Source organism: Lepus europaeus, chromosome 10 (genome assembly GCF_033115175.1).
Source record: "Lepus europaeus isolate LE1 chromosome 10, mLepTim1.pri, whole genome shotgun sequence".
NCBI classification, from domain to species: domain Eukaryota; kingdom Metazoa; phylum Chordata; class Mammalia; order Lagomorpha; family Leporidae; genus Lepus; species Lepus europaeus.
The window spans coordinates 55,344,005-55,368,806 of NC_084836.1; the positions used below are offsets into that span (position 1 = coordinate 55,344,005).

The 24,802-nt window shown below is 40.9% G+C and overlaps 1 protein-coding gene across 1 annotated transcript in view; it reads right to left on the minus strand.

The window, feature by feature from the left end:
• Positions 1-2,628: 2,628 nt before the first annotated feature.
• The window catches only part of HMGA2 (high mobility group AT-hook 2), a 132,019-nt gene continuing 109,845 nt past the window's right edge, over positions 2,629-24,802 (minus strand). Inside the window, exons 4-5 of the mRNA XM_062202085.1 lie at positions 15,886-15,918; positions 2,629-2,771 (exon numbers count right to left, since the gene is read on the minus strand). Coding sequence (XP_062058069.1) covers positions 2,724-2,771; positions 15,886-15,918 — 81 coding nt within the window. The 3' untranslated portion in view covers positions 2,629-2,723. The remainder of the gene's footprint in view (positions 2,772-15,885; positions 15,919-24,802) is intronic.

Here is a 24,802-nt window from a genome sequence, read left to right on the forward strand (position 1 = left end):
AAACATACCTAACTTGCAGAAATGGTAGAAAAGTTAAATGTCCAGTCTTATATAGCTGCGACCAACAACAGCAAAGAACAGTCCTATAAAATTTATCTCCCACAAAAATAAACTATATATATAAAAATTTTATGATGTTCTTACTGTTCCATTGGCCACCAGCTTTTTTTTTTTTTTTTTCAGTATGAAAAATGAGGTATACTGGGACTTAAGAGGTAGTAGTGTGTTTTGATTGTACAACGTACAGGAAATAAAAGAGTAACTTCATCAGAGATGGAAATCACTCGGTGTTCCGAGTTTGGCCAACATGAGCAAACTGCTTCAATTTTATGAGCTGGCCAACGAGGTTTCTAAAAAGCCCATCCAGAGATAGTGAATGGACTTTTGTTTTTATGAGCCACTATTTATTGAATGCACAGTTAACAGTAAACGTTGAGTTTTAATTCTCTCCATAGCTCCTTTGGTGATTCACGACAGTGAGCAATCTGCCAGTCTCAGGGAGGTCTAAAGCCTTTGCAGCTACCTCCCTGAAGTGGCTGGAAGAGAGATGGTTTTGAGTTTCATTTGGCTTCAGTACTAAAAGCCATACCGACACAAACCGTCATGAGAAACTACCTCCTGGCCCAGTTGATAATACCATGTTCAAAATCAGCACACTCACAAAAAGAGAAAGGCATAAAAACTCTACACAAGAAGCGTTTAAAATAAATCTGATTGAGACATATTACAAAAATCACATTTGTGTAAAATACATGAAAATATTTGTCAAGCATTTTCTTATATTCAACTAATCTCAAAAACACATATTTTGATTGCATTATGCAAAAGCTGAGCTTGTTGCATCTCACCTACAAAGCTTCAAGTTTCTTTGAAGGTTGGTTTTATTTTTTATTTATTCCTTTATTTTTTGCAAAAGTATGTAAAAATGCATTCCTTTCTATCAAATGTTTTACAAAAATAGTTTTGATTAAACATAGCTGCAGTCTGAACTACTTCAAACATTGAGAAAAAAATGAATGCTGCAAAGTAACGAGTTCATTCCTTTTGAAGTCTGGAGGTAGGTTTTTGCAAGTCAATTAGTCCATTTGCTTAAACAATTCATTTGAGGTACAGACTTGGAGGGTAACCTTTAAACATTACAGTCAAATTCTGTGTGATGTGTACTGTGATCACGGAAGATCATCTTTAAGAAGCTAGGAGCGACTTGGTTAAAAAATATTCAAGTTAATGTAGAAATCTAGCAGAGAAGCTGAAACAAGTATTTGTAAAATTTTAACTAAAAAAAATAGAAAAATACATAGCCATGCTGAAACACAGTAAGGAGACTGCTTCTATAACTGTATCAAAGTGTACAAAAAGAACTGCAGATGATGCGACTCACCTACCCAGTACGTTTTTTTCTTGCATTGCTTGTGTATAGCAGCATGTAATAAGTACTAGACTGTAAATTCATTGTAACATTCAGAGGTAGTATTGAGTAGTGGGGATATATTGCATCTCTGGCTAAAAGTGCAGTTTGAATGAAGGGATGGTGAACGGAAGCCAAAATAAAGCACCACGGTCAACCATCTTATGTCAAAACGTATTACTTGCAGTAACACATAAGCTTAATGTGAGGTAAGTGGTATTTAGGTCTTTCAAGGAAAACTGGTAACACAATGAAAAGAGAGAAAGACTGCCTTTTTTTTTTCTTTTTTTGCTTTTTTAAATTGTTGCCTAACTATAGCAAAAAGAAATGTAGATTTCGCGCGCTCCTCCCACCTCCTCATTCAGGTGAGTTTATCATGCATTAATTCTGTTGTACCTTTCCATCAAGTTACAAAGAGGATACTTTTCCTTGTCTAGGTTCCTTAAATGCTCTGAGGTCGACAAGTGTCACTTATCGCTAAGTGACATTTGGCTCTGTAGGAAGTGGATTTCCTGAAAACGAAGTGTTGTCCTGAACACGAGTGCTACGAGTAAATTTATTACTCCTGCTGATATGTGTGGTATCCATAAATACGGGAGTTGGCAACGTTTGTTTGCTTACTTCCCTTTTTGAAAAAAAAAAAAAATGAACGTAACCTTTTCTGGTTTGTTAGCTGAGTGAAAGGATACATCAGCATTTCGTCTCATTTAGAAATAAAAAAAACAACAACAAAAAGTTAAAAAAAAATCATCAAGTAAGTGTCTACAAGATTATACGAAAAGGAGAGTAGAATCTAGCCCTTATCTTTGGCGTTCTAAATGGGATTCACTACGGCGAGCGGGTGGGCTGGGACTGAGGTGTGCCCGGTGTCACACACCGCGCTTTTCCTATATGAATGCCCAAGGTCACGAGCGTGACTCGCTTCTTGTTTGTGTGCAGTGATTGACTAAACCCAATGCAGAGCTGCTCACCCACCCACTCTTGCTTATGGGATCAACAAAACTATTAGTAGGTTAAGAATAAAAAGAAAACAGTAATTAAAAGTTGCATTGTTAAACTGTGTCCCCTGTGTTTACAGCAGTTTTTCACTAAACCTGGGACTGTGAAGGGATTACAAAGAAGGTGATTAATATAGTCCTTTTCAAGGTTACGTGACTCCTCCCCGCCCCGCCCCCGCCCCGCGCCCGCCCCGCCCCGCCCCGCCCCAGAGGAAAGTGGAAAGACCATGGCAATAGAGAGTAAGTGGTCACTGCAGTGTCTTCTCCCTTCAAAAGATCCAACTGCTGCTGAGGTAGAAATGCGACGGCGGCGCCCCCTAGTCCTCTTCGGCCGACTCCTGTGAGGACGTCTCTTCCGTCTCCTCCTGCAACACAAAGTGCACAAGCCTGAGACGCCACCCTTGGCCCTGGCGGGGGCTGTGACCCCGCTTGCACAGCACACGATTGGCCTCTTAACGCCGTCATTGAGGAATCAAGGTGTTGTTTTTTCCCAGAGCGCTCATTAGCCGCTGTTGACTTAGCGCTTGACAGCATGGCGGCTGGTCAGCAAATTCAATTGTCCGCGGCCCGGGGAATGTCAGGCCCATGTCAGCTTACTCACCCACTGGGCTACAAACGAAATGGATAAATTTTTTTTCCCTACAGCAGGCCAGTCATCACTTTGAAAACCCGGCACACAAGCAAGAACAATATAGCTAGGGCGTTCCTCTCTTGAGGTACAAAGAAATCCACCTCCCAGACAAAAACTACTTTTTTCCCCTACATGGTGTTTACTAGATGCTTGGAAGGACTGCCTGCTCTGATTCCTGTTTTACAGATGAGAAAACCAAGGCCCCGAGCAGCAGCGTGCTGGAAGTCCCAGGGCCAGGATTTGAGCCGAGTCAGGCGGGTGCCAGAACCCGCGTGTGACCGCCACGCTCTGCGCAGGGGCGGCCAGGGAGCAGGCGCCGCCGCGGAGAGAGCCCGGAGAGCCGGCTGCGAACTTCCTTTCCAAATCTATTTCCTCCTTCTCGTATTTATTAAAGCACATTTTGAGACAATGACCGAAGTTTGGCATAAGTGCTCAATCTCAGCACTAAATCCGCATTGGCCAAACATTTAATGGTGGGCCAGCCAAGCAAAGAAAATCTAATATATATGTTTTTGCAGGGCCTCCTCTTCATATAAACCTTACTCCTCCTTTTCTTTCCCTTTTTCTGATTCCTTATGGCTCTGGAATTTGTTGGGGTTTCTGTAAGGCGGCTTGAACCGCAGAGTTCTCTTTCCTTTTGCTTATTTAACAAATGTGCAGTACCTTTCAGGACATGGGTGGTAAAGCGGAGACAATAAACATTTCTGATAAAAGCGTCGTTAGGGAGAGGATGATTTTTATCAAATGCTGCACGCTGTCTCCTAAAACGGCATGTGAAAAAGATCTGGGAGAAGAGGTAAACATTTACTCCTGCAGCAAACTAAGCCCCTTCAAGAATGGCCAGCTTACAATAGCTTATAACAGTCTTCATACTTTAATAGATTTGATTTTCCACATGGCTTCGTTTTGTCTGGGTGGCTAACTGACACAATTTATACCTCCCTTCCTTCCCCAGGTCACTACAGTACACCATTCAGTACAGCATGCCTTAAAGCTTGTCTGCATTATATGACCAAACTTCCATTCATTAGTGTTTGAAACACTTCAGCTGTGAAGGGGCTCCTAAATGCTACCATGTGTGACGCTTTTGCGTAAAAGCAGCAAACCGGAGGGAAAAAAAAGCCCACAGGAACCGGCACTCACACACTCACATGAGCGGTGGTTCGCACGCGCATGCACACACACACACACACAGAGGCTCCTACAGACTCTATCCCGGTCTTTAATCACAGGCCACTGCTTCCTGCAAGCCCTTTGCAAAAGGTTTCAAACATTCTCTTTCCCCCAAAGACTGAGAGAGCTGTAAATCCTGGGAATAAACACACATACAAATGAATGGATTACAGCTTAAAAAATAGAACCAGAACAGCATCAAGTCATGAGCTTTCACACCGGTTTTGTTTAGTCTGCTTTGGGTTTTGTGGGAAATGTGGAACGTATGAAGCTAACTCCCCTCTACCCCCAGCCCCCAAAACTGCAGGCCTCCCATATTTAAGCAGCAGGTTTATACCTCTTGACTAGGCAACAGGTCATGACCCTGAGATCCTCTGTGGAGTCCCGGCCACAGAGGGGACGCAGCATGATCAAAGCCACGGACAGACAAAAGGGAGTGGAGCCAGGGATCAGCTGCCCTGTGACATTGTCTTCTCCCGGAACATTTAAATTCCAGAAAGTCACTAAGCGGTTTGGCAGATACACTCTTCATCCACCCCCAAATGACTCACTCCTCATTATGACACCAGAGGTGCGGACACGGGTATCTACTCTGCATCAGAACACAGCACACAAGCCGGCAGGTATAATTTCCTCTTTCTCATGGTTAACAAATTAATAGAACTCCGCCGAGCTGAGCAACCTCCTGGGTCTAGCTGTGATTCGCCTATATTATCTGGAAACCAAGGTACTTCCAAATCCGGAAGGAAATAGAATTTTCAGGCCATGAACTCACAAAGACCTTGTGCTAGATGGAATGTGATCAGCTTTTCAAAAACATTCTCAGAAACTCTGCTTGATCTGAGCCCCGAGAAACTCCTGAGACTCAAATTGTTTAGACACAACTCAGCTGCAAATGATGGAGCTGCATTTTGTTTTCTTACTTAACAGTAAGGAAACATGCATAGTTGTTTTATTTACGTATCTTTCTGCTGACCTTGAAATTCTTCTACTAGTAACTATCAGTTAGTACTGGGAACATAACCAGGATGTCAGGAGTGGGAGTCTCACCCCGTTAAACTTTCGGTGGCAATGCAGCTCTCACACACTCGGCCGGATGGTTCTCTCAAACATCCAGTTAAGGGAGAGCTCTCTCTCTTCTTGGCATAGCTCCGACTGGCCACCCTCCAAAGGAAGGCATGGCTGCCAAGCGGATGACGCTGGCTGGGTGGGTGGCACTTCCCACCTCTGCAAACCTCAATTCTCACCTCTCCAGTGACTTGGCCTTCTGCTACATGTGTGGCTGCTGGGCCACAAATGTGTGTGCAATTAAGTGAAGACAAATCCTCCCTGTCAGGAATGAAGATGAAGTTGGAAAACCCACTGTGAGCTATCCTATGTGTTCTGATCTGGCCACACTTCACACTGCAAGGACTGCACAGACACAGGTGATGTGGGGAATAATCAGTCGACTCTAGTGTTCCCAAAAGAATCTTGTTTCCAGAGATAAGTAGTTGGTAGGGACTCAGGGCCCCTAAGCCTCAATCCTTTTTAGTAGCTTAGAATATAATGTGGCCATGTATTGCAGACAACAGCTTGCACCAAGAGATGATTTTTGAAAGTTGTATAATGTTTGCAACATAGAGCAAAGGATCTTTGAACCTATTTAGCTACCCACAGGCAGCCTTGAAGTAATAAGGAGATTGAAGCACTGTAGCCAAGAGTTTTACACATCTCATTAGGGGCGAGTTGATGGGGTGGGAAGGCCAAACAGCAGCTCTCTGGTCAAGAAGACTTACCTGTTGGAATGGGCTTCAGGAATGTTACGATAAAAGGACTTTTCAGAGTGGAAGTGCACAGTGACACTTTTATGAGCACCAGCCACTAAAACCTCTAAACACTGAACAGCTCCCAGCCATTCATGCAGCTACTTTGCAAAGACAATGGAGGCTGCCCCACACCAGGGTGAAATGGGGTTTTTTTTTGGCAGAAAACTGATGAGAGGGGGAAAGTGAATGGCAGAGTTGGAGAAACACACACACACACATACATAAAATAACTATTGGAAAATTGCACTCATTTTGCCTTACTTTTTCTTTTGTTCATGAAAAAACAAAATTTAATAAAAGTCACTTTCATTGCTTTAGTCAGCTTAAAACAAAACAAAACAAAACAGCACTGAAACCCAGAAATATGGCTTGCATGTATCACCGTTCTTTTCATCTGGCTCAGTGTGATACATGTGGTATATACCTTTAGGGACACTTAGACTAAGTAATTAAAAAGGAGGAATAAGATGGCCTAATGTCTAACCTTAACTTCTAATGCTTGATGGAATTTTCAGATGTCTTGAGTTTTATCATAGGTCTTACCACACAGGCACGTGTGAGGGTGTGGGCTGGAAGGAAGTGCAGAATGCAAGGCTGCAAGCTGAGGCTCTGGGTTTAATTTCCAAATGCAGACTAAACAGCAGGTCTGCAGTGGGAGAGAGCCGGCAATGGAAACGCTCTCCCTGCAAACCCTGCGGGTTGTGTCGCCGTGATGCCCCTCTGTGTAGAGTAAGGTGTGCAAAGTCACAGAAGCCCAGGTCAGCTTTAATAAGTGCTTCTGTTTTTGAGTTGACTGCAAATAATTCTGTAATCCTTTATTATATAATGCTGCAGACTAGAACTATGTCCAACTGTAATTTAAGTTAGCTTGCTGATGAAACTACTCATTCCGGGTAATTTAGAAAGCATAGTTTCAGTTGACCGACACTCTTGTTGTCATCTTAGTAAGTCCAACTGCTTAACGACTAATAATGACACCTTCATGAAGATCCTGACTTGGTCCTGTCAGAGCTGGAAAAAGGGGCTTTCTTCCTTCTCCACAGCAATGACCAGGAACCAATTTTTCAAGTTCCATCTGCAGCTAAGTGACCCGCAAGACCACAAAGCCAAGTTTTTCTACTTCTCTGTCAGATATTTTAATTTAAAATGGATTGGGGCTGTTTAACTTCATGGAAAGTGATTATTTCCTCCAACTAGGAAAACTTTGTAGCAGATTTTTAAAAACATGTTAAATGGAACATATATAAACCATATAGCGTGGCAAGTGCAAGGGATTCTAGAGGAAATGCTAAGAGGGAAATATGTTTTTCAAAAGAAGATTTGAGAAGTTGGGACATTTACATTTGTACTTGATCTTTTACACACACACGCATACACACACATATAAGCGGCAGGCTTACCAACTGTGTATTACTATTAACTTAGGAAAGTTGGTTTTAAGATCTTAATGGGGGTGCATTTAATATAAAGAAAGTTGGTCCTACATGCCACTGCCCACCCATGCCTTTAATGGGTTGAGTAACCTGTGCCTTAGTCCCACTGAGTCTGACACAGTCACAGGAAAACCCATGTGCAACACTGCAGGGCTGTGTGACAGAAAAAAAAAAAAAAAGAGAAAATCACATGAGAAAACTTTGAAAAAAAGGAACAAATCTAGTAAGACTATAGTGTGGAGCTATGATTGTTAATTTCAGTTACTCCTTCAGTGTTTATTTCTTTACCTGTGATTCAAAGATTCTCAAGCAAAAAGCTGTTATGAAACAATGTCCCCAAAAGAAAATAACACAAAATGCCTTAGAGTCCCAAAATGCATTCCTGTGTGTCTGGTTTGTGCCCTCAGCAGAGAACATCACTGAAGTTAACGAGATAGAGATAACACTGGATCCCAGAATAGGATGACTCTCTCTCTCCTGGGATCCAGGGCTATTTTTTAATTTTTATTTTTTCAAATTTTGAGATGGAAGTCACATTTTCCAGCCAGTGAAATAATTTTATGTGTAAAGTAACTGCAAGTTTCAGGAGTCATGATTTCTAAGGATCATGGGTTTGGTCAATTTTCCATGCCAGTTCCAATTCTCACTGAAGGAGCCTCACATCAAAAAATAGCTGAAGACATAGCAATAGGATGTTTGATCGAAGGAGGCATTCAAAAGAAGAGAATCTATTTCAATATCTCCAAACTGTTGAGGATTGTTCTTATTTTTACACAACATAGCTTTTGAAATATGGTTAGGTAGGCCGGCGCCGCGGCTCACTTGGCTAATCCTCCACCTGTGGCGCCGGCACACCGGGTTCTAGTCCCGGTCGGGGCGCCGGATTCTGTCCTGGTTGCTCCTCTTCCAGTCCAGCTCTCTGCTGTGGCCCGGGAAGGCAGTGGAGGATGGCCCAAGTGCTTGGGCCCTGCACCCCATGGGAGACCAGGAGAAGCACCTGGCTCCTGGCTTCGGATCGGCGCTGGGCGCCGGCCGTAGCAACCATTTGGGGGGTGAACCAACAGAAGGAAGACCTTTCTCTCTCTCTCTCTCTCTCTCTCTCTCTCTCACTGTCTAACTCTGCCTGTCAAAAAAAAAAAAAAAAAGAAATATGGTTAGGTTAAAGGCTGCTTCATGGTTATATTCCTGATGAGCTTATTGATGGCACAGAGCAGAAGAAATCTTTCTTCTTTGTTTCTTTTGTGTATAACATTTTGCTTAGCTGTTGAATGTGGTGCAAAAGAACAGAGTGATTCTGGATTTTAATCATTATTGCACCAATGCTTTTCATTATCCTAAATCAAGATTTTTAAATAAGATTATAAAAATAGTGATAATAACAGTAAGTCCACAAATAATGACTTAGTGGACATTTGAATGTCCAGTGCACCCTTCCTGAATGTAAAGGAAATGCATTAGACAAAGCCACATGTTTCTTATTTAACCGGCAGGAATTTTCTTAGAAAGACCAGGTTTAAAGCTAGCTACTATTTGTTCTATGTTAACTTGAATTAGCAGGCTTGGATAGTAAGAAGACAGTTTATGTATTGGATAAATGATTGGTTTTTCTCCAGCTCACACAAGAGGAAAAGCGCTGCACTCTGCAGTGGGAATAGGAAAAGCAGGCAGACACTGCCATTTTATTTTTAGACTCATCTACAGACTTCCTTACAGAGTTAAAAACAGTCATACTTAAAAAAATATTCCGATAGCAAATCCGTCAAGTCTATAACACTAAATTTTACCTTTTGGAGTTTTATAAGTTGCCCCAAACTGAGTGATGTTCTTTCATTTCTGTTAGAAGTTATGTCATCTCTACAAGTCATTCCCTGCCAAGAAAAAGCTGACTTCATCGTGCCAATATTCCTTTATTACAATGTTGGCGAAGTTAATTACTTCATCTGTTTACAGTTAATAATCATTTTGATATGCTTCCTTTGCCCTCCAATTTCCCTGTATAGTTATGTCCTTGAGCTACTTTAATAAGGATTAAACACTGGTTTCTGTTTTGCTCTCTCCTTTTCCTTTGACCTTTGCAGTGTCAGAGGTCAGAGGTTAAATCAAAAAGTATTTCCTATACAACAAAATAGTTGCCACTCAGGGCAGCTTTTGATAGGATCCTTCATGTTTTGCCAGTTGGTACCAAACATTTACTGGCCCACAAAATGTTTTACCAGCTTGAAAGAGCATAAGTAGGAAAATAAATAAATCAGCACTCTTTATGACTTCGCCGGTATAAATCACTGTGCTCCCTGAGTGAGCAGACAAGTAACTGTTTGCAAGTCTGATTTATTATGAACTATTTACTGCATCAGCCAAGGTACCACGTAAAAGATGAGTGTTAGAGTGAGAATGCTCTCTCCTCTCTCCTTCCTCCTTTGTATGCCTAGACTAAAAGCCCCCTGTAAAAAATGCCTTCTTTGAGAGTAAGATGCTGACTGCAATTCATCACTGGCTTGTCCCAAAATGAAATCTCTCATTTTGCTCCAAACAATGTTTAGGTTGTCTGAAATATAAACATTCTTAAAACTGCCCTTGAAGTCTCTGTAAAAACATTCAACATTTTTTTGAAAGGGGGGGAAATCCCATGATAACCAAGGCTTACTGCGACTTCTTTGCCCTACTGCACACCACCCACAAGATGCTCCTTGCAGGTGAAAGATCTACTGGGAAACAGAAAGCTTTGTCTGCAGTCATTCAGAAACCCAAGTCTTTCCAGTTCTCTCTTTGGGAAATGCAAAAGGAACAGGTTTTTACCCGTCCTAATTGCTAGAAGTACACAACAATGAGCAAAGTAGATTGAAATGGTGGAAATTTTTACAAATGGTGTTTTCCCTTTGGGTAAAGCTGAGGTGAGTAAAAACATCTGAATTATATATAAGAATCAAGAAGTCCCGACTAAGCTCAGGTGAAGCCTATGAAGGGAACACTGAGAAAAAGTGAGATATTTGATAAACCACAAAAGCTTTTGGGAGGCCTCAGATGGACAAAGATTTATTTTTATCAAAATAGAAACTTGAGAAAGAGAGCTCCTTCTATTAATAATAATAACCCAATACCTTTATGATGTTCCTTTTATTAAAAAAGAATGAGAAACCTACCCCTATTTCCTACTAAAGCTAAGAATATTCAAGTAACCCATATAGCTTAAGTTCTTCAAAGTATTTAAAACTAGCTAATTTCTATTTATTCCAAATAATTTCTAATTAGCTAATTTCTGTTTATTGCTTTTTAAAATGCTTTAAATGAAAATGTAATATCATTCTCTTGTAAGCTTTGTTTTCATTGGTTTTGGCATTTGAAAAAAGTTGATGTGAATTTTGCAGATTTTTCCCCCTTCAGATTTTTAAGACACTATTAACTTCCCTATTAGGAGTAGGGGACAGACTTGAGGTTTGCAGCTGAGGGCACCTGGTAGACTTTCCAAATACAAAGCCCCACAGTAGGGCTTCCCCTCAATGTTTATTCCTCTGTAGACACGTGCATTATATTGCACAAGCACAAATGCATTCCAGAGATGCTGAGGTTTGTTGTGATTCTAGATTTGTCTCCTTAGAATGAACTTTACTGCTTTGTATCCTCACTGAGAAATGTTTTTCCCATTTTTTAATTTGAAATGGAGAGAAAGAGAGAACGAGGGAGGGTGGGAGGAGGGAGAGAGAGAGAGAGAGAGAGAGAGAGATCCTTATGGACCAGTTCATTCCTCAGATGCCCATGATAGTTGGGACTGGGCCAGGTGGAAGCCAGGAGCCTGGAACTCCATCCAGGTCTCCCAGATGGTGGCAGGGAACCAAGCACTTGAGCCATCACTAGCTGCCTCCCAGGGTGCCATCAGCAGGAAGTTGGATCAGAAGTAGAGTCGTGACTCAACCCAGGTGCTCCGATATGGGACATGGGCGTCCCAAGTGGTATACTAACTGTTGGAGCCAAATGTCCACCTCAAAAGTTCTTAAGAGGTGTCAGAATGTGATGGGATGAGGATACTTTACCACAGAGTCTTTATAATCCTATATACATGCAATATATGTACAAGGAAGGTGATTCTGACTGCTTTAATCCAAAAATAGGATGTAGTGATTACAATAAAATCTCCCTTAGTTAAAAAAAAAAACTTATTTAAAAAACATGCAATGAAAACTATTGAGATAAAAAAGGTAGCAGTTTCTAATGAATTAAAATTCAAGAACTTTTTCAGAATATACATCTCTGGAAATGAAATGTTAAAGCCAAAAATAATTCAGAACATGACAGCACACTGCTGGAATTTATGTAATAAGGAACCTCTCACAATGTTCCTGGGAGCAAGAGCAGAGGCATTTGTTATCATCCCGTTGCCCTACATGGATAAACAGGACAAAGAGAGATTTATCAGCACAGGGATAGGGTCAGAACAAAAACCCAGGTCTCCTTACAGACTGTGCAGCCCTTTCCTTTAGGTGCAAGATACTTATTTGTGCTAAAATCTTCACTACCTCAAAACAGTATCTGAATGTAACTCCTCCAAGTGCTGCTGGTGAGGAAAAGACATGAGCCTAAATGAATCCAGGTTGCCACACGGAGAAGCCATTTGGGAGGGTATTTTGAGGTAACAGATGGAAAGGAAAGAAGTCTTCTAAAGGTGGTGTAAAATTTCTATCATCCTCCGCAAACTTCCATGTGTCCCCATGTTTACAGAATTCAGCACTGTGCCCTTTGACAATATAAATTAGGTAGTCCAGTGAGCTCATGTGCTTTTTCCTGATCCACATGTGAACTCCTTTCCTTGGATGGCTGACATGGAGCAGGGTCTGGACAACAAACAGATTGAACGGTAACAGCCCAGTCAATCCACTGAGGCTGCTTGGAGCTTCCTGATTATCTCAGCAACAGATAGATAAATAAATAAACAAATCTGTGCCTTCACTTACATTATCTTTAATGTTTTAATGCCCAACTGAGAATCAGTTCCAGACACATTAATGATCTCCACCTGGTGTACTAGGTCCTGCCTCGCCTACTTTTGTCTTTAACACTCATCTATTATATCTTCCTTTCTTTCCTTGAATTTATGTCTCCATTTTATCTTCTCCAACTAAACAACAACCAAAGCACAATACATCCCACTGTCCAGGGAATCATCCCTTTAACTACCCATGGAGTTGTATTCATTCATCGGTATCCCCTGTGGTCCCACGTACGTTGACATTTTGTGGTCATTTGCTCAAGAAATGTGCAAGCATCTTTTTGGGTGATTTTACTTTGTATCTTCATTCCCACCTACACGAAAAATAGTTCACGAAAAATATACTGGTACTTGGGTCTGCAGATCAAATAAACAGAATTGTTGAAGGGTGGGGATTTTTAGTTACTGGTCAATTTCATAGAGTAAATACTGGCACTATAATGTATTTCAAGCTACCTATTTGACCTCACCGAAGGTAGAGTCTGAACAGTTCCTAAGGGCTGGCTCTAGCACACCACTGAATAGAGCACAGACACAGCATATGGGTTAGTATATACTAAGTAAAGATTTCAACAGTTTGGGAGCATTATTTTTAAGAGACTCTAATATGCAGCCAGGGTAAAGAACCTCTGAATGAGACTACATACTTCTCAGTTGCAATAATTGTTTGTTTGGCTTATCTTTTCCTACAAAATCAAGAGCAGAATCAATGTTGTTAACAAACTACACAAGGTCATCACTCCAGTTCACAGCCTGTGTTGCAACAGGAAACACTCAGGTATCTTTTGACTCAAATGCACAGTATATTCCCGCCAATTAACTTTTTCTTGATTACTAATTAAGGATGACAAGCTAAATGTCTTTTGGATCTCCTATTTAAAATGTCAAGTCTTGGGGCCGGCGTTGTGGCACAGTAGGTTAATCCTCTGCCTGCGGTGCCGGCATCCCATATGGGCACCCGTTCGAGTCCTGGCTGCTCCACTTCTGATCCTGCTCTCTGCTATGGCCTGGGAAAGCAGTGGAAGATGGCCCAAGTCCTTGGGCCCCTGCACCCACATGGGAGACCTGGAAGAAGATCCTGGCTCCTGGCTTCGGATTGGCGCAGCTCCGGCTGTTGAGGCCAACTGGTGAGTGAACCAACAGAAGGAAGACCTTTCTGTCTCTCCCTCTCACTGTCTGCAACTCTGCCTCTTAAGTAAATAAAATCTTAAAAAAAAAAGTCAAGTATCTCATATTCTGTTTCATTTAATACTGTTTACAAATGAGTTTTTTTTTAAACATTCGTTTTATGTATTTGAAAGGCACAGTGACAAAGAGAGAGGGGAAGACAGAGAGAGAAAGAGATCTTCCATCAGCTGGTTCACTCCCCAAATGGCCCCAACAGCAAGGGCTGGGCCAGGCCAGAGCCAGGAGCCTGGAACTCTACAGTGTTGACAGGGGCCCAATTAGTTGGGTCATCTTATGCAGCTTCCCCAGGCTTATTAGTAGGGAGCTGGAACAGAAGTGGAGCATCTGGGATTCAAGCAGTGCTTCGATATGGGATGCTGGCATCGCAGATGGTGACTTCACCTGCCACAGCATAGCACTGGCCCCAAACGTGAGTACTTCTAGTGCTCCCTTACAACTCTGGGCTTTCAGGTATGGCAGTGACAGTGAAAAAGATAACTCTGATTTTATTCCATTTAAAGTATATGTATAATTAGCTGAATACAAATTCTTGCATTGTTACATGTGTTTAGAAGCTTTGGTTCTCTTCCAAGCAACATTTTAAAAGAACAGTGGACATATAAGATTTCCTGGATGGCCTTTCCTAGGCAAAGCAACATTCTTGTGCCAGGCAAATATTTAAAGGCCTCTTAGGAAAGGACTCCATGGATCTTTTAAATTACATAAATGTGATCTCTAGGGAACTTGGTAATTCATGACAGCGTTTAGTAACTTACTTCTTCAGGCTCTGCCTGATACAAACTAGATCTCTTGAGTCTATTTAAATTAAGAAGGGAAGAGAATACCAGGTCATTCTTATACTTTAATAGATTCTTGGCCATCACTTTTAACTTATTCTTCACTTTTGTTTTCTTCAAGATATACTTCCTCAATAAAGAGGACTTTTACATTTCTGTGTGTATCAGGACAAGGAACTCCATGCACATGGAACTAAAAAAGTAAAGTTGGGTCCTAATCTTGATGTTGCCAAAGGCTTCAGAGACTGTGACTTGGTCATTTAAGCAATACCTGAGTGTTCATGAATCTTCAGAATCAGGATAACTTAATTTCCCAGGGCTGTCATGGTGGCACAGCAGTTTAAGCCACCAATTGTGATGCCTGAATCCCATATCAGATTGCTGCTTCAAGTCCCTTCTACTCTGCCTCCAATCCAGATTCCTGCCAATGCACCTAGGAAGGCAGCAGATGATGGCCCAAGTGCTGAGGCCCTTGCCACCCATGTGGGAGACGAGGATGGAGTTCCTGGCTTCAGAATGTCCCAGCCCTAGCTGTTCCAAGCATTTGGGAAATGAACCAGTAAATGGAAGATCAATCAAATTTTTCTCTCTCTCATTCTGCCTTTTAAATAAATAAATAAATAAATAAATCCTTAAGCAAATTTCCCAATTTCTCAGTCTCCTTTGATGTGTTTTGGGATCATCATACGTTATGGAATAATTCAATGAACATATATTTTGCAACTAACAAATCCTGGATCAAGTCAAAGGAATATATACAGATGGAAAATAAAATCAAAATTTTTTTCATTTAAAATATTTATTTATCTATTCAAAAGAGTTATAGAGAGAAAGAGAGGGAGAGAACGAGATGGGGGAGGCAGAGAGGGAGAGAGAGGGGGAGAGAGAGATCTTCCATCTGCTAGTTCACTCTCCATTTGGTCACAACAGCCAGGATTGTGCCATGTTGAAGCTAGGAGCCAAGTTTCTCCCTCCCAGGTCTCCCCATGGGTATAGGAGCCCAAGCACTTGGGCCATCTGCTGCTGCTTTTCCCAAGCCATTAGCAGGGAGCTGATTGGAAGCAGAGCAGCCAGGACACGAACCAGCACCCATATGGGATGCCAGTGCTGCAGGTGGCAGCTTTGTCCTCTATTCTACAACACCAGCCCCGTGAAAATAAAACCAAAATTTAATTTTTAAAAATCAGCAAAGCACATGGTAAGATTTAACATTTGTTTTTCATTCAAGGGCACTAAATTAAATAGTGTTATTTTTAAACTCTTTGTACACTTAAGGCTTGTTTTGTTTTTTGGTTTTTAATGACACAGTCTTAGAATTTATATTTCTGACTTTGAAGGATACAACAATTTTTCAAAACTACTGCAGTGCTAAGCAAATCAAAATTAGAAAAATATTAGTTAATGGCTAAATATGGGACTTCTCCCAGGAAAACATCACTCTACTGTTTATATTAATTGAGAGGAAAAGAAAGTCTTGATCATGTCTTACCTGAGCAGGCTTCTTCTGAATGACTTGTTGTGGCTGAAGAAAAAACCAAGAAGAAATGTTATATTATAGAAATATATGTAATAAAAAAGTCTACAGAGTTTACACGCAGAATCTGTCTGCCAACCAGAGAAGAAAGTTTACAGTCCACGTGGTTTACCCAAGCTTAAAGAAGGTGTGTTCATGATCTCTATTTGTTAGGGTTATCTCAATTAAAGCAATTCCCAATTAGACTCTGGCAAACATCCCAACTCTATCCAAAGAAATTATTTGATTCCCTTTGTTTTTCATCTATCATGAAATTTGAAGAGTGAGTGGTCTAATTTGTTAGAAAATGGCTTTACTAAGGTATCTTTGACATGCCATAAAATTCTCTCATTTAATAATTTTATGCTTATAGTATAGTATTCTCTCATTTAATAATCTTATGCTTATAGTATATGTATATATGTAATTCAATTATATGTATACAATTCAAAATTTTTTTTAGTATATTCAGAGTTCTGCAACTATTACCACAATCTAACTTGAGAACATTTTAATCTTCCTTAAAACAAACCCTGTACCCCAATTTACAACCACTCCTTACTCACTTCACTGCCCCATGCCTAACTGACCACTGGTCTACTTTCTTTCTCGGCAATTTTCCCATTTGTGTGTGCAATCATATAATATATAGCTTCTTGAGTGTGGCTCCTTTCACTGGCATAGTGTTTTTTAGGGTCACCCATGTTGTATTATTAGTAGTGCATTTCTTTCTACACCAAATAATATTCCACTGTGCGGATATACCACATTGTTTCTAACTATTCACCAGCGGATGGATGTCTGGGTTGTTTCTACCTTTTGGCTATTATGAATCATTATGTTTTGTTTTGTTTTTTGTTTTGTGACAGGCAGAGTGGACAGTGAGAGAGAGAGACAGAGAGAAAGGTCTTCCTTTGCCGTTGGTTCACCCTCCAATGGCCGCCGCGGCTGGCGCGCTGCAGCCGGCGCACCGTGCTGATCCGAAGCGAGGAGCCAGATGCTTCTCCTGGTCTCCCATGTGGTTGCAGGGCCCAAGCACTTGGGCCATCCTCCACTGCACTCCCTGGCCACAGCAGAGAGCTGTCCTGGAAGAGGGGCAACCGGGACAGAATCTGGCCCCCCGACCGGGACTAGAACTTGGGGTGCCCGCGCCGCAGGTGGAGGATTAGCCTATGGAGCTGCGGCGCTGGCCATGAATCATTATGAATAATACTACTATGCACATTCATATACACAGTAGAGTGAGGATTTGTTTTTATTTCTCTTGGGTGTCCACCTAGGAGTGGAAATGCTGGGTGATATTGTAACTCTATGTTTCACTTAGATGCCAGTTTTTCAAAGCAGCTGCACCATTTTACAGTCCCACAAGCAAGGTTTGACATTTCCAGTTTCTCTACATACATGCCAACGTTTATTAATGTCTATGTTTTTTATTACAGACATCCAAATGTGTATGAAGTTGAATGTGTTCCAAATTGAATACCTCCTCCTGACCAAAGATGATGGACATTGTTCCATGTGCTTATGGACCATTTGTTTATCTTCTATGGATAAATCCATTCAAATCCTTTGCCCATTTGAAAATTTGAGGTTTATTTTTTAAGGTTTATGTATTTGTTTATTTTGAAAGTCAGAGTAACAGAGAGAGAGAGGGAAAGACAAACAGAGGAATCCGCTGGTTTACTCCCTAGATGGCTGCAACAGCCAGGGCTGGGCCAGACCAAGGCCAGGGGCCAGGAACTTCATCCAGGTCTCCCACATGGGTTGCAGGGGCCCAAACACTTAAGGTCATCTTCCCCTGCCTTTTCCAGGCCAATAGCAGAGAGCTGGATTGCAAGTGGAGCAGCAGGGAGCACCCATATGGAATGCTGGCATCAACCTGGTACAGTACTATGCTGGCCCCAAGTTGTTTTTCCATTGTTGAATTCTAAGGGTTCTTTTCATGTTCTGGACCCTAGTCCCTTATTAAATATATGACTTACAAATATTTGCTCCCATTCTGTGGGTTTGTTTACATCACTGAAATTTGCAAATATACCTGAGCCACATGGCTGTGGCCAGTGACATGCTTTCATGGTACGAATTCAAGAAACAAAATTAGTACCTTCCCCCAAATAAAGAGAAGTTAGGGTAGATTCACTGTATCATAAAGCTCTTATTCATTTCCTTTCCTCTCAGAATGTCTGTGTTAGGGTGATGTTTTATATCGCCTATATGTTTAAAACGTTATATAAAAATCATCAGAGCTGTTTTTAGATGAACAAGGTAAAAATAAAAGAGATGGCAAGGTAATTGTGCACATGGAAAACAAGAAAGCTCTTCCTTCTGACTTTACATCACAGTAGAGATGACATCACTGTAAAAGCCCAGCTTTGAGATGATGTTTCTTCCAGGTGGAATTGAACCAAGGACGGTTAGGACTTCTTGCCTCGTAGGAGGCAAAAGCCTGTGCTAAGAGGGTATCCATTTCAAAAGGGTCATTTGTAAGAACAGCACCCTTTTCTTCCTCCCCTTTCTTCCTGCCGATTACACCTGTACGCATGTTTACTCCAAGCCGTTTCAGATCCACACACATTCTCGCAGGCTGACTGGCTCCTACTGCTGAGAAGTCCCCCTCCTTTCTTGGCTGAGGATCCCGCATTCATGTGACTCCTGCACACTGCGGCTCAATGAAACCCTCCGAAAGGGCTGCCAGCTCACCCAATTTTCCATGAATTAGGTCCTGACACTTCAATGAGGGGAAAGACAATGTCTGAAACTCTGCCAGCCCTGGCTCCCGGCCTAGTCTGTGTCACTGAACTTCTACCAGCTCCCCTTAGACCCAGCACTTCATACTTTTCAGACCACCAAACAAACAGACCCTTGAATACTTCCAATGCTGGTTGCGGTTATGGCTGCCAAGATGTTTTCCCAGCCCCTGGCACCCACTGGCTCCAGACTGTGCTGAGAAAGTTTTGTGTTGTTGTTATTTTGTTTTGTTTTTATTTTTATGAATGGCTTTGGTAAAAAACGCAGACTGCAGCATAATACTACCGCCATTCATAAAAAGGGAAAGGAAACAAACTGCCGTCTGGAAAGCTTTTTGGACACCAGACTGCGAGTCTCTTATCTTCCGGGAGGCATCTCCCCGCTTAGCGCTAAGTGTTGATACTTGGAAACCAGTTGCTCCTCAGGGTTCTTGGCATTAAAAACACAGTTGGCCACTATGTTTTTGTACAGAGAACTGAATGATATCAACTGTGCATCTCCGTCTTTAGCGTGGCTAACCACACATGTTCACGCACCTTGACTCACATGCTGCATATTCATTCCCTTTATAGAAGCTAAAATCCTTTATATTTTTAACATCTGCCCCTTTGTGACTGGGAGGGCTCAGGCCTTGTTCTTTTCATTTTCTTACAGGGAAACTAAGGCATAGGAAATTTAGATAATCTCCCCAAGGTCATTTTCTAAAACTAAAACAACCAGAGTCTACTAATTCTCCTAATCCTCCATTGAGTGCTCTGGGGAAACGCGTTCTCTTCCTTGAAAGAAAAGAAGAAAAGGTCAAATCCAGAACAAGGAGGAGAAGCTTGTACTTCTGGCCGTAATTTCCACCTCCAGAATCACCTTCCTCACTGGGATTTCCCAGCTTCCTCAGTAGGGCCCAACCTGGACTCCCCAAGCGTCCTGATGAAAAGTGAATCTTCAGTGGGCGAGAGCTGGGCCTGCAAGGCCCAGGTGCCTCGGCCGGAGAGTCCTCTTCCTATCAGCTGTGGAGAAGCTGAGAGGCCCTTTCCAAGGTGTGGGTTGCAAGGGCTGTTCCACTGGACAGACAGCAAAGCCTGTTAGGTTGCTTTAGATCATTCTGACGACCATTTCTAAGTCTGTGCAAATGGTAAGTTTATACTCGTTAGGCACTCTGTCAATGCAGCATGCAAACCTTGCAACACACAGATTTTGAGTCTGTGAGGTTAACAGGCCATCTCCTGCCCTTCATGAAATGGTAGGCTCAATCCACTTGCTCATGGCCCTCTAGATTTACAGTTTAAAACTTCAGTATTCCAGGGGCTGATGTTGTTGCATAGTGGGTAACATGACAGCCTGCAACAACAGCATCCAATATGGGCACTGGTTCATGTCTCAGCTGCTCTACTTCCAATCCAGCTACCTGCCAATGAACAGGGAAAATTAGTAGAAGATGGCCCAAGTACTTGATTGAGCCCCTGCTACCCACATGGGAGATGCAGATGAAGCTCCTGGCTCCTGGTTTTGGCCTGGTCTTGTCCCAGCCATTGTAGCCATCTGGAGAGGGAACCAGTGGATAAAAGATCTCTATCTCTCTCTGCAACCCCGACTTTCAAATAAATAAATAAATCTCAAAAAAAAAAAAAAAAGCTTCAGTATTTTGGAGTGGCAAAATTTGTAGTTGGATCACTTTTTGAAAAAAAAAAAAAAAAAAAAAAAAGAACTTTGTACTCCAGAGGTTTTTGAACCATATTTTTCTTTCAGGTATAAGCATTTAAGCATTTTCTCTTTGGTTTTACACATCAAATTTTATGTGGAACCCTACAATAGGAAGCAGACGAAATGGTACTTCTCTTTGGGGTGCCAATGAAGGCTACCAAGACTTGCTCACCTGCCTCCCCTGCAACCTGCCTCTGCCCTCCCAGAATGCCTTGGAGACTCCCCCCCCCCCCCCCCAGTAGAATGCAGCGCTGCAGGAGAGGCCAGCTAAACATCTCTGGTTCCTACATGTAAATTCTGCAGCTCCTGTTTCACCAGGACAAGTGGAAGCACAGCCCATTCATAGCATTCACCTAAGGTGATTTACACTATCAGGGAGATCCTACATGAACTTGTCTTGTGCAGTCAAATGTCAAGGTACGATTTCTCTAATTCAGACATAAAATTTTCATGATTTGTCTTTAAGCTATGTTAGTTAACAGATTTGTTTGCCATCTGTACACCCAGACCCCACTCTCAATTTCCCTGCTTTCTACTCCCCAGCCTGTGAGCTGTCCCTTACATTTACTTTGCCATAGTCTAGAAGACTCTGTGGTAAAAAAACAAGATTTGCCTACACCAGGTGTGACATTCCACATTTCTGGCTTATGCTCCACCTCTTCATCCAGAGTACCCTGCCTGTCTTTGTGACCATCTGGTTAACTTCTCATACACATTCCAAGTCCATCTGAACTATACCTTCCCAGTGAAACTGATGCTGGGATAAATTACATGTACTAGTTCTCTATGGCTATTGGGAAACTCAAGAATTAAAACCATAAGTTCTAATTAAATTTAGAATTAATGGTTAAATCTCAGTTACTGTCACCAACATAAGGGAGTGGAGTTCAAGGCAATCTGTAATACAGAGTGGTCAAAACATATTCGATTTATCTCCGGAATGTAGTTCGACAGTTGATAGGAATATGGTTAAATTGGAAGCTGGAAGAATTTGTTTCGGTTCAAATATGGAAAAAGAATGTGACGAAGAGATTAGCTGTAACTGCACAAATCACATCCCCCTATGCTCTCTTCTGAGGTTAGTAGTTTTCTTGCTTTAGTGGCTTCCTCAGTTGAGAATGACCTTGCTCCCTAGTGATGTAGGCCTTGGTAAAGGGGAGAAACTACTCACCGTGAGAGCTAAGTGACAATTTTCTTTGAACTTGGAAAAAGCCTGGGATGGGTCATAACTTTGCTCTTTGTGGCTCCTTTGTTCACTTAGAGACAACTGTACAATGGGTGTACACAAAGTGCCACAGATAGTTACAACTCCACAGGAACATCTTGCCTCTACAGTGCAAAAGAGATTTTGTAGTTCTCTGCACAAAGTCTCCCAAGAAGTGATTAATCCAGGAGGAGTTTTGGTAAAATCTTCGGAATTTCTGCTTGGTATTGTGTAGGGGAAGGGGAAGTGTTCTTTGTTTTCTACACTACGTGGCTTTATTTTTAGCCTTTCATGCAAATGACAAATGTAAGCATCATTTCAAAAATATTTATTGGCTTGTTATGGCAAAATGGCCTTATGGCTGCTGGCCTCATTTCACGTGTTCAGAGATGAGGAAAGTCAAAACCTGCTCTTGTTAGTGTTGATTAACATCAGCCTGTGTGTGTACGGGAGAGTATGAGGACTGCTATTAAGACTGCAGCTTAAGGAGCCAGTGTTTGAGAGGTTTTGTCTTCTTCCTAGTGTCTTTGAGACAACTTTGGGTTAGAGGGGAAAAAAATCAATAAAAAATATTTAAAAATCATAGTATCCTGATTAGGTTCTAAATCATTCCTTCTGCAATCTGATCTAATGAAGTTATTCATTAGCTTATGAAATACCAACTGATATTTGATGGACTATACAGGTATATCAGACTTGGGTGACTGGGTGTACAAAAGAAATAAGAACTATTTCAAGAGGTCCAGGGTCTTACTGGGGATACAAATAAGAAAATAGACATCAGAGAACCATGCTCAAGTTTAGATTATTTTTTTTCTACAAGATATTCTTAGGTGGAGAGAGGCATGCTCATCAAATATAGAGAGGAACAATTATAGGAAAGTAGAAAGTGATGACCACAGACAATACGGCATCCATAGATTCAATCAGCCAGAGATTGAAAATACTCTAAAAAAGAACATTTTCTTTACTGAACATGAAGAGACTTATTTTTTTCTTCTTTTTAATCCCTAACCAATACAATAACAATGATTTACATAGCATTTCTATTGTATCAGGTATTATAGGTAATCTGGAGATGATTTAAAGGATATGGGAGGATGTGTATAGTCACATGCAAATACTACACCTTTTTATAAAAGGGACTTCAGCAACCAAGGATTTGGGTATCCACAAGGGTTCCTGGAACCAAAACCCTTCCAATACTGAAGAACAACTGTATTTTCTTTACTACAGAAAAAATGATAAAGTAGAGCAAGTTCATTGAAGAAGAAAAAAAAAAAAAAAACAGAAGAAATCCGAAGACAATATAGAATTATCACTTCTACACAAAGAAATATAGATTAAGAAAGAAACTCTTTACTTTTCACCTTAGAAAGCTAAAATTTTCAATTAAGCTTAAAAGTCAGAAAATGAGGAAACTAAAAGATGCAGTGATGAGAATAATGCTATTAAGGCACACGGCAGTACCTTGGTGTGTCAGAGCTGTAGCAGTTAAGCACTTATGTTCTACAGAAGATGTCCGTGCTCAGAGGAGCATAACACAGGCAGGAGTAAACAGCCACGCACAGGTGGGATGAAAGAATACCTGGTCTCTTAAGTCAACTTCTCATCTCAATTTTTAATATTCTGTAAGACTTAAGGGAGAAAAATTCACCCTCGGGCAAAGAAAGTTGCGAGATGAATGTCATTTCATAGAAAAATAATCAATCTGTTTCAGTTCTATTTCCTTATCCCACCAGATTTTTTTTTTTTAAAGAAACACTATATTTATATATTTTAAAGGCTTGGACTATTTACTCTGTACATATTTATTTTTCTGTGTATATAGTCATTCACAATGCAAGGTCCCTTTGCATACATACATTCTTACAAGAGCCAAAGGAAAATGCATAAATATTTGAAACACCATGCTGCTGGGTTTCAACAAATCAAACACATATGCATAGATGCTGTAGCCTCAGTTAAAACTTCAGCTTATGTAGACTTGGACCAGGTAGAAAGATTACTATTCAATATCAAGTGAAAAGGAGTTATCTATGAGATAATGAAAATGAAATATTTGAGTTACCATATTTGAAATGAGCAATAATTAATTAATATCCAGGTTTCTTTTTATTATTCTAATTTTGCTGGTGAAATATTTGTACATCATTGAAGTTACACATCTTCTCAACATTCGACCAATTGGTCAGGTACTGGCCACATTAAGTTGAACACAGAGTTGAGCCATATATACACGATTTTGTGTGTAACATGTATATCTTTCCTTATGTGCTTGCCTTTATGCTTATAATAGAAACAAAGCAATTTTTAAGGTTTTAATTATTTTCACTTTGAGTAAAGAGGTTTTGAACCAATACTCATAAAAGTTTCTTGGTTCTAAGAACATTTGTCTAGATCTTAGACTAAAATAATTGAAAATAGTTTTACAAAATGATTTGGCGAACTAGTTTTTCTCAGCAGCCAATATAGTAACACATGGAAACTGAATTTAAACAGCTGAATCATGATTTTAGGCATTTCCTTTCCTTAAGGAGAGAGTCAGTAAATTTATTTGTAATCTCTCTTATGTTCTCAAGGACTACAAAGGGATAGTTTATGAGTTGAGAGTTCTGTGATACTTAACTGAGTCATCTCTCTCCTAGCACCCTAATTTAGCGCTATTTTCTTGGCACTAGTTTAGGGCTGACTTTAGCAGTTGAGTTGTTTTCCTTGGAGGAAGCTTAATATTCAATCCGAGAAATGTTAACTATTCCCGAACATTAGCTTATATACTTAGACTTTTAAAACAGTCATAGAAAGGAGTTCTCTTTCTTCCACATTCTCACACTTCCACAGTGGCCCCAGCACCCTGGTCTTTCCAGAGGATACTTTCTGCCTGGATCTACACTCAAGGTTTTCTCTGTATTAATGTCCCTTTCCTTGGAATCCATTCCTTCTTTAGAGAATAAAATATTTCACTGGGCTGTCTCCCAAATCTACCCAATTTCAAATCTAAGCAGAGTTGCAAGAAACCTCCTGAACTACCTAACTCATCTCCACTTTCCTAAAGTAGATAACTCTTAGGTCAATATTCTGTTATCTTAGAAACTATACATCTTTGTCTAGAACTGTTTAGAATATTCCAGAATTGTCTCTAATTCTGTTTCATGATCACATCCACTGAACCAAACATTCTTCAAAGGCCATTCAGGATGAGATGAGAAGACTCTTTATTTTATATTTATATTGATCATATGA